Below are 11,025 nucleotides of genomic sequence, written 5' to 3' on the forward strand. Positions count from 1 at the left end.
AACAATCATAGCCAGCACATTTTGGAAATGTTTTCATTTCAAAAATACTAACTAGCAAATTAGAGTTTAAATAGCTTTTCTACAGTGGTACCATTTTAGATACAGTTTTCTGATTCATGGCATCACTTTGCCCTGCGGGAACAGGTTTTACTGTCTTCTGTATATACTGTAGTGATGCCTGTTTGTTGCTGGAGTAACTAAATTAAAGAAGAGATCTAAACTACATGAATTTTAAATAAAATTATATTCATTAACAAGAAGATGTATTTTACACTATGGAAGCCTGAAAAAAAATACACATTTCTTTTAAAATTAGAAATTTATGATCTCTGTCCTTCTGGTTTTCCCTCTTTCTCTCCATAATAAAGGAAACAGAACAGCAAGTAAAGAAAATAGCAAACGTAATTGATATAACCCCATCCTAAGAAAGCTTATAAACATGCTTAACTCTACACAGACTGAATTGCTTAATTGAACTCACTGGGACCACTCCCAGTGCAAAAATGTGAGCATGTGTGCAATCTTTTCCAGAATCAGGATATACGTAAGGGTGATCTGTAATGAAAATAAAACTACTCGTTTTTTTCCCCAAGTTTCTTAATCTCTATTTATTTTTGTGGCTATAGCAACATCTGGTGGACAAATAGCAAAATATAAAGACCGTGCACTTCCATCATATGATATAAATATACGCATTTTAAAATACAGCTCTGCTTACTTGCTTTTGTTTTTAAGAAGTTTATGAGAAAAACCAACAATTTAAATAATTCTTGATAACTTTATAGTTATTATGTCTCTTACAAAATGCTTTATATTCTTAACCAAAAGCGGTCAAGGCCTCTTTGTTTCATAACATACCAAAATACTACCTTTTCCTTTCCCATCTTACCTCTCAGGCAAGTGCTTGCCTACTCTGAAGTGCTGGTCATGGAGTATCCATGTATACCGGCCCACTTTGACAACAGCACACAAATACCCCACAAATGCTAAGGTTGGACAGTTAAGCAGTCAAAAAATAGGATCTATCATAAATTAAGCTGTAAAGTTAACAGAGGGTTAAGAAAACAATAGAAAACCCCTGCAGATTTACTGTCCACAGAATCAAAGCCTAAAAAGAACTCAAAACCCCAAAATAACCAAAACACTAAAGGGCAAGTTAGCATGCAAGGGGGGCTGAGGAATCGGCATGCTGACAGATGTTCTTTTTTGCTTCACTCATTTCCTCTGTGCTTTCTTCTAATTCCTACGTAATTGCTCCCTCATTTTTCATATTCCCTTTTACTACAATTTTTGCCTTATAGGCATATTTGTTTAGAAGCAGCAAAACAGTATTTAATGATAAAATGAGAGTCAATTAGAATTATATTTGCTAAAACTGCTCGATGCGGAGGTTAGCTTGAATTAATTTCCAAAGGGCTGGAGACATGAGAATGTAGAACAAAACATGAATATATTGACTAAGCCATTGTATCTACCACCAAACACAAGGAAGAAAGTAACTAAGGAACAACCATTTTATTATTGGTTGTAGTCTGGCTAGGTATCTCAATCTTATATTTGGAAATCTGGATCTTCGCTGATCCTTCACATAAAATGTGCGGGACCTTCACAACTTGACAGGACACAAGACTTTGCTAGTGCAATACTTCCCTGATTGCAGCTTCATGAAGAGACCAGAAGTGGTCAGCAAGCTAGCTGTCCATCACAGCCTGCAGCTTTCCATACTGCCTCTTTTTTTCAGCTTTTACTGTAAGAACTAATTGCAAGATACAAGTTCCGGGGAATGCTAAGTTAATAAATCAATAGTCACATACTGTCTACTACAGCAACATGCTGCTTCAAGTTATCCACCTCCCAAACACTGATCAAGGAAATGACTGTCTTTCACTGACAAACTGTAACATATGAAGACACTAGCAAGTAAGTAGCATGGCACAGATACAAAAAAACCCTATTCTGTACTTACACGCACCAGCAGCTTGATTCAAGTATTGTTTTTGCTGACAAGCCCATTCTTCCTCCCAACCACCTTCTCCCCAAAGCTACAAAGTGGGGGACTTGCCAAAAACTCCTGAAATTACAATACTGTTACTTTCATTTTACACGGCAGGTGCAACCACTCCAGCTTCACAGATAAAAATATGGGGTTAGTCATGTTAGGCTGGAAATTGAAAGCATTTTGGTGAGAAGTAGCAGGGTCCCAGATCCAATCAAAGAATCTGTGAAGACACCTGCAGTCATCCACAAACTCCAGGGTCATCCACTGGGACATCACACATGCGGAGTTTCATCACCTGGCCGTGATGTCAGTGATTTTAAAAGCCTTGACATAACCATGTATAAGACTCTTACTTCTTATTTGTAGAAGAGACCTCAGAGATGCAAGCAGAGAGAGGTAATGAAATCAGTAACCAAAAAGGAAGCATCCAACGCAAACATCTCTGTATGCATATATGTACAAGATTTGATAGGAATGATATCTTTCATTTGACCAGCTAATAAGAACAGCAGACAACCTTTTTGTTCACAGAACCCCTTCCATTAACGTGAAGTAGAAACAACAGACTAGAAGACTAAACACAAATTAATTGGGAGTCTGATCACACAAGTACTGACTGCCAAGGCCGTTCCCCAGAGAAGAAGGCGTAGTGGTACCTGTTGAGAAGCTAAGTTAACTGTGTGAGAGCAAGGTGGCTGTACCCCTAGGGGAAAGCCTCAGGTAGATTTTACCCTGTGGAATACGAAGCAGCTAACAGGATGGGAAAAACCGTCAAGAACTTCGTTTTGCCCCTAGCTTGGTGCACTAGTTGACTTAGAAGCTTCATTTTCCCAGTTTGTCTTCACGGGCTTCCCCTGTAGTTTTTGTTCCTGCATCAGCACAGCCCGCTGCCCTTGGCGGAGGGCAGGGGTCCCAGGGCTCTGCGGCGCGTCCATTCCATGTGCTTTTAAACACACACCAGAACAAGTTGCTACCTCACACCGGAGAGGAAGCCTGGGCTCTTCACGCCTCAGCGCTGGGGGCCCGCAGTCCTGCAAAGCGCTAAAGCAACCAGTGGAGCCCACACAGACTTAGAAGGGGACGGTGCATGGAAACACGCTCTTAAACGTAATTTTAAACTTTTCTTGGTTCATTTTCCCCCTCAACTTCGGCGCCCAGGGCCCGCTCCCTGCGCGGAGGGAAGGCGGAGCGCCCGCCGCCTCGCGGCAGCGGGCGGGAATCGTCCAGGAGCGGAACGAGGGCAGAGGAAGGTTGGCGCTCCAGGGCTTCCGTCCGCGCGGCGGGGCGTGGCCGTGCCTGTCCTTCCGCGCTTGCCGTAGCCCGACATGGCGGAGTATTCCTGCGTTAAATCCACCAAGCTCGTCCTCAAAGGGGCGAAAGAGAAAAGGTGAGGAGCGAGTCGCTTGCTGCCGTCGCCTCTGCCCCGGGCTCCCCGCCTGTGCTGTCAGCTCGACGGTGCTTGGGGCCGGGGACGCCGGCCGGGCTCCCCTCGCCGCGTTGGGGTCGCGTCGGGTGCTGGATGGGGCTGAGGCCGGGCCAGGCCGTGCCGTCCCTCCGGCCGCGAGCAGGCCTGGGCAACGCCGGCCAGGGCAAGGGTTGTCGGGTTGTCAGCCCCTGGCTCCTGGCTGGTGTCACTGACCCGCTCCCGCGGGGCTTGGGAGCGAGGCCGTGCGAGAGAGCCCGCTGGGGAAGGGCCGATCGGAGGCGCGTTCTTACTGCTTTGCATCTCCCTTTGCAGCAAGAAAAAGCACAAAGAGAAGAAAAGGAAAAGGGAAGAGGAGGCGGCAGAGCAACTTGATATTGTTGGTGAGCTGCTTTCCAGGAATTATGGAAACTATAGTGGGCAGCACAAGCTGAAGAGATTGTTATAGTACTTTGTAAACCAAGTATAGTCCCAGTAGAGATTTATAACTCTTTCTCACAGCATGTTGTTTGTATGTTGGGATCTTCCTAGACTCCGCATGGAACTTCTGACACTGATGTGTCACGGCTTATCATTTTAGCTAAAGTATGTTCTTACATAATCTTATCTTGGATTTTTTTTTTTCCTTAACGATGTTTACTTTAGGAGGATGAACTTTTTAGCACTGTAATGTTGTTATTTAATGATTGCATTTCTATGTAAACAATTCACATCTTCTGTTACCATTACTTTTATTATTAGCACACATTACCAGATAAATGTAATTTTCTATTATGTGTATATAGGCATAAGCTAAAGCAGTGCAACGGGAAATCATACTTATTGCTGTGTTAAAACAAATTAGGATATGTGAGAAAATGGGCTGTTGTGTCTTAAACTAGAATAATGTTACAGATGTTTTGTATTCTTCAGTTTAGCCAGGTTTCAAAGTGGGAGGTTTTGAAAATTCATACATGGATTTTTTGATCCCTGATTGTATAGGACAAGATGATTAGTTCCATAGGTTTTGTAAAGATAGGGGAAGATTTACTTCTGCTTGAGGCAGAATTGCCAAATTTACCATGTGGAAAAAAGACACTGTGTACAGGTTAATTAAAAGTAGTTATTATCCTAATCATATAAGACATACTAGGAGAAGATTTTGCTGTTTAAAAGAATATGAACGTCATAATGTTAAATCATGCATATGGGTTGGGCTACCTTTAACTTTGGTAGACTTCTGTGGAGCTCAAATGTTCAAACACAGATTGGCTTGAACAACTGAAGTCTAAGTATTACACCTCACATAAAGTAATTTAACAGAAAGGTAAGACAGTTTATCTGTTTCTGTTCTGTTGGAAAATCTAGTAATTATTTATGACCCCAAAACTGCAGGAGGCTGGTTCAGAGGAAGGAAAAAGAGCCCCAACCTTCCTTGCAAGGTGTGCCCTTGCTGCATCAGCTGAATGGATCAACTTGCTCTATGGACTAATGTAAAGAAGCATAGGAGCCTGTAACGAGGGATGGCAGGGTGGGGAGAACAGCAGGACTTACTGATTCAGCAGCAACACCATTAAATTGTTTCTGCATTATGAAATGATGCACAAAGATCTTGAGATAGCAATAGCAATTGTATCTTTAGAATTTCAAATCTCAGAGAAGACACAGAAATATCGTCTCTTCAACTACTGTAATCAGAAGTTGTAATTACTCTTATTAACTGTCATGGGTTTGTATTTTAGGAAACTGGTGGGCTATCAGCAATTTCGGTGAAATTACAGGAACTATAGCTATAGAAATGGATAAAGGAGCTTACATCCATGCCCTCGACAATGGCTTGTTTACTCTTGGAGCGCCACATAAAGGTTTGTTTCAGGGAATTTGGAAATAAGCAGTTTTAGTAATGGAAGGCATAAAAGTAGTATCTCTTAAAGGCAAGCAGTTCTATAGCTAGAAACAGTTTATTACAAATAATGCAGTAATCCTAGCTGTAGCATTCAGATGACTTAAGCCTAATGACTGCCAGTTTCACTTAATCTAGTTTCTTGCTGTTTTATGTGTACAGTAAATTGAAATGCATTGGAGACTATCACCTGTTAAAGGCCATACCACTTAATGGATAAACAGCAGTATAACTTTTATTAAATCCTATAAAATCTTTATGGTGTCAGTTGAAGAATGAAATTCAAGGCACATCAGTTTCAAGGCTTATTGCTGCATCCTTATCTTAATTACTTGTTTTGTTGCTGCACAAGTGGGCTACTAACATGGTGGGATAATGAGCTTATCCTTGCTTGGAATTTGAGGGCCATCAGTTAGGCAAGGACTGTTCCAGAATCCTGACTGTGTTTCACTTCCAGGGTGAGATCAAAGGAATGATGGCACTATTATCTCATTTTGGTTTTGACAGATGGAGAGGCTAGTAGCTTTTAGGATATTGAATTGTGTTACCATAGCTGAACCGTAATATATTTTGTTACGGGAAAAAAATAACATTAACAAGGAGATTTAAGCTTTTCAAAGCCACCTGGAGAACATTCTCAATCCTTGTATAAAGAAATTTACAGCTGTCATTCTTTTGTGTCTTGTTTTAAGCACTCTAAATATATGAATATAAATGAGTACCTGCATTGCTTTTTCACAAGTGAATATTCAAAAAAGGAATTTTTAAAGAAATAAAGTATTGCAGCTTTCCATAGTATTTAGCAATGTCTGGTGTTTAATTCTTTGTGAAGCTACAGCATTAACAGGCTAAAACAGTGTATGTTCAATACTTCACACATAACTAATGGAAAATTCATTCCTCAGATGATGAAGGCCCTAGTCCTCCTGAGCAGTTTACAGCGGTAAAGTTGTCTGATACAAGGTAATTTGTGTAACAGTGTTACAAGTTTTCTTTCCGTGTGAATACCTGTTTTAATATTCTCTTGAAATACATTGTTTGCTAATAATGTGTTTGTGTTGAATATTGTAAATTGCTTGAATTAAAAACATTCGTTATTGCTTTCCTGCATTTTCTCATGGAGGATTGCTCTGAAGTCCGGTTATGGCAAATACCTTGGTATAAATTCAGATGGACTTGTTGTTGGACGTTCAGATGCAATAGGATCAAGAGAGCAATGGGAACCTGTCTTCCAAGATGTAAGCTGTTTGGAATAGTTCATTTGGTGTTCCTAGCATCTGACTGTATTGTGAGTTAATCTATATTGATATTCTTTGTCTGTGGAGTAAAAGCCTTTTGCAGTCTCCTCCATACTGTAACTTTTAATCTTCTGTTTTCCCAACTGCAATGCCTTTTCTATAACTGGAAGTTCTTAAAATACTTCAAGTTACTGCGTTTTGGCAGCTGTAAGCATCTTAAGAATGAAGGAGCCAGCAAGTCTGCTGTGTCTGTATATAAAAGAATAAAATGCATTTACAGAGTTTTTTGGTTTATTGTAGAGGATAAATGTTATGAATTGAGGATTATATACAAACTCTTCATACTAACAATATGTGATACTGTTTCTGCAGAAGAAAATGGCATTGCTAGCAGCAAATAGCCGTTTTATTAGATGTAATGAAGAAGGAGACATAGAAGCCAAAAGCAAAACTGCAGGGGAAGAAGAAATGATAAAGGTAACCTATAACTTTTACAATTGATACAGGCTTGGCACAAATGCTCAAAAAAACCCAGGTATCTTTGTGCTACAATTTATTGTTAATACCATTGTAACAGCTTTCTATAAGCTGTCAAGTGATTTGATCACAAGAAAGGTAAATGAGCTCCAGGGCTGCGTAAACTGAAATGCTTCCAATACAAACAGGAAGATATTTTACCACTACAGAAGGGCAAGATGCTGGGGGACAAGACAGTCTACATGGTAATCTGAATAGTTCAGAACAGCTTGGTGTGGAAGAGATGAATCATGATTGAAGCAGGGACAAAGAAGAGTTTACCAGAATGGTGCAGGAGGGGAGATCTTTTAAGTAAGAAAATGTAAACAGACTGTCTTGACTTGATCTGGACATGGAAAATACAGGTGTGCCTCCAAATAGAGATAGGTGTCTGCTAGTCTGAGCAATAATATTTTTAAGTCAGTCTCTGAAAAAGTCCTTTTACCCCTGCTAAAACTAAGAACTCTAATGGTGCTTCTTTGAGATGAAGGTGATTATGTCTTACAGTAGTATCAAGGATCACACTTCATATTTACCATACTTCAGGTAGCTCTTGCTTCTGTTGTCTATCTAGTTGTCTCCAGTTGTGAATTAACCAGCTTGAAAGCTGTGAATTTAAAAAGTGACTGTGAGTCTCATTATTTTATGAAGAATGTTGTTGTCTTTAACCTGTAACTTCTGGCTTTAAAAATACGGATGTTTTCTAGTTTGGTTTTTTCTCTCGATGACTAGATTCGTACTTGTGCGGAAAGAGAAACTAAGAAGAAAGATGATGTTCCACAAGAAGACAAAGGAAATGTTAAACAGTGTGAAATCAATTATGTGTACGTAGTTTAGAGCTGTAACAGGCTCAATTACCTTTTTTCACTTTTCTTTAGTGTTCCCTTTGCAAGGGCCAAACTCCCACCCAGCCTTTCACTCACCTTCCCCTCAGCAGGATAAGGGAAGAAAATGGGATGAGAAAGCTTATGGATTGAGATAAAGACAGGAAGATTGCATACCAGCTACCCTCACAGTTAAAACAGACTCAACTTGTGGAAAATTAATTCAATTTATTGCCTACTAAAGTAGACTTGGGTAGTGAGAAAGAAAGACAAAAATTAAAACCAACACCTTTTCTTCCTCCATCTGCCAACCTCAGGTTCACTCCAGGTTCCTCTGCCTGCTTCCCAAGCAGGATGGGGGTATGGGTCAATACATGGTGGTTTCTCTTTGCCACCCGTTTCCTCTCCCACTTTTCATGTGCTCTGGCATGGTCCTCTCCATGGGCCGAAAGGGAATATCTGCTGTAGCACCTGAAGCACCTCTCCCTTCTCCTTCCCTGTCTTTGATGTTCAAACTGCCATTTTGCACTTTTTTTTTTTCCCCTCTGCCACTGTGGCATTTTGCCCTTTCTTAAATATGTTTTCAGAGGTGCCATCAGCTTTGCTCAGGGACTCAGCCATGTCTTGCAGTGGTCCACTGTGGAGTCAGCTACATCCAGCGCAGGGCAGCCCCTGGCCTCTTCACACAGAGCCCACCCCTGCAGCTCCTCCACTACCACTACCTTGTCACCTACACCCAATACACTTCTGCTCCCCGACTTGGCATGCTAGTAGCTGAGGAAGGGGCTCTTTAGAACTTGTAACCATGTCATGCTAAACATGTAGGGGCTCATTTCCAAATGCCAAAAAAACCCTGAATAGTTTTCACCTACAGAAGTCTTGGTGCAATATATGATACTGTGATGGTTTGCTGGATTTTATTAGGCCACTTGTCTACTGCATACTAGAAGTTACGATTCTTATCGTAGTTGTTGTTTTAGTGAAACACAAAACTTTAAAGAACTTACACTTTTTAACATTTTCTTTCTTCCCCTTACAGAAAAAAATTTCAAAGTTTTCAAGATAAAAAGCTTAAAATAAGCAAAGAAGATACAAAAGCTCTCAGAAAAGCCAGGAAAGAGGGCACTTTTCATGAAATGCTGCTTGACAGGTACTTCTAAATACAAGAAATAATATATTGATTTAAAAACCACTGGGAGATGGGATTACAGTAAACCTGAGTTAGGAGAGAGAGAGAGAGATTTCAGTGGACTGGAGTGTTGAGCATTTCCTCTCTGGTCAGTGTTATCCACGAGTTCTGGGGTTGTCTTTTATTCTGAATTTCCACGTCTTTAGTTGAAGTTTGCAAGTTTGGATTTACTCAGAAATTAATTCTTTTGGAAGTCTTTAACTAGGTTGTTCAGTTTGTTTTGTACAGAGGAGTTGAAGGATAAATCTTTTTAATCACAAAAATTAAGTTAATTTTTGACATTTTCAATACCTATGGCATGAGAAGATTTTGGAGAGGGGAAAGCTGCATTTTTAAAGAGAAATAGCATTTACTAAGAATAATTTTCATGTTATTTAGTGGGGATATATTTATTTTTTTCTGCCTGAGCTGAGACTATAGAAACTGTCTTCAATTTTAAAACATTTTGTATTTGCATACAGTATAAATATTTTGCATTAATTCAGTGGGTGGAATGCAGAAGACTTTTTCTGATAATTGCAAGTGATGTGAGAACACTCCTGGACCATCACAGGTTGAATGTCAGTTTTAAATCACACTGAAATGGAATTCTGTTTCTCAGTGGACAAAACAGAGTTCATGATGATTTGAAGAGAGAGACAAGGTTAACTTCAGACATTGCAGTTTTAGCTCCGTAAGAAAACAAAATTAACAAATACAAAGTGTTGTTCAGCTTTTATATTTGCTTTGAAGTAAAGTTTTTAAGAAAAATTGCTTTCAATGCTTCCTTAACACTTTGAGATAGATAAAACACCCAGGTGTAATCTTACTTGGTATTAATCTTGTGTCATTACTCTTTCCATATAGGAGAGCAAAAGTGAAAGCGGATAGATACTGCAAGTGACAACCAGCTGGTCCATTTTCTTCTGCATCTTTTCTGATAGGGTCAAACTGAAAACAAGAGTAAAATGTTTTATAGTTATTTTATTGAAGGTGTTCTGTTGAAGTTTTTATTACATTATTTTTAAAGGATCGCCCGAGAGCCATAATTAAGCCTCAAACTAATGTTATCTTTCAGTAATGAATATTATTAAGCTTACTCTAGAACTACACACTATTGAAATAGTGAGATAATTATTTCATGGAAAAGAATTTGACCCACTGAATCTTCCAAGGTTGATGGAAGGAACCTGAGCTTAGAGACAGGACAGAAGAGAACAGCTATGAAGTTCAAAAGTAGAATATGTTAATACAATGAACCATTAAGAAATATGTAACTGCATTGAACAAGAAGAAATAATTGAAAATGCATGTCTTGGAACATATCCTACCAGATCCTGAATAGGACATGGGCAGAGCCATTCTACACTGCATCAGGTGAGCGCTGGGCCAGAATATTCAGGCTTCACAAAACAATGTTCAGAACAGACCCACAGTTCAAGCTGATAAATGGCATAATCCATATGCTGGGAAAAAAAAAAAAAAGTGTTGAGAAGTTCTAAGAACCCTATTACAAATGGAAATGCAGGTACTTTGTAAGAAAAGGGGATGGCTCTTTTGTGTTAGCAGGCCACGTATTTGGCAAGAGAGAAAAATCGATTTTGCAAATCTGTTTGTTTCTTTATGGCATGGACTTTAATAAAACAGCAGGGACTCTTTTTTTTAAGGTCACAGTATAATATGCATTCCTTGTATCTCATAAAATATGGTTACCTCTGTCTGCTCTGATTACCAAGAAACTTTTCAGTAACAACATCTCCACAGGAACTACCTCAGTCAGAACAATTGCTTACTCTCTCCACAGCTTCTGTAATCTGCATCATAAAGATTACGTGGTAACAGCGTTGAGAAATTCTATGGTAATCATTTAAATTGTCTCCATGGACCTTCTCCTAGCTGTCAGTTTGAACTGCACACGGAGTACAAAACTGTAAGCTTATGTGAGATAATGATGTGTCTAAAAAGAGCCCAAAAA

The 11,025-nt window shown here is 39.6% G+C and overlaps 1 protein-coding gene across 1 annotated transcript; it reads left to right on the plus strand.

Annotated features, from left to right (window-relative positions):
• The first annotated feature begins 3,277 nt into the window (after nucleotides 1-3,277).
• Nucleotides 3,278-10,038, plus strand: FRG1 (FSHD region gene 1). The gene is made up of 9 exons (XM_074905872.1): nucleotides 3,278-3,386; nucleotides 3,738-3,805; nucleotides 5,144-5,266; nucleotides 6,210-6,267; nucleotides 6,428-6,542; nucleotides 6,915-7,019; nucleotides 7,791-7,882; nucleotides 8,922-9,032; nucleotides 9,918-10,038. Exons 1-9 carry the CDS (start codon nucleotides 3,325-3,327, stop codon nucleotides 9,952-9,954), a joined length of 771 nt encoding a protein of 256 aa, XP_074761973.1. The 5' UTR covers nucleotides 3,278-3,324; the 3' UTR covers nucleotides 9,955-10,038.
• The last annotated feature ends 987 nt before the right edge of the window (nucleotides 10,039-11,025 follow it).

This window comes from Athene noctua, chromosome 4 (assembly GCF_965140245.1).
Source record: "Athene noctua chromosome 4, bAthNoc1.hap1.1, whole genome shotgun sequence".
NCBI lineage: Eukaryota > Metazoa > Chordata > Aves > Strigiformes > Strigidae > Athene > Athene noctua.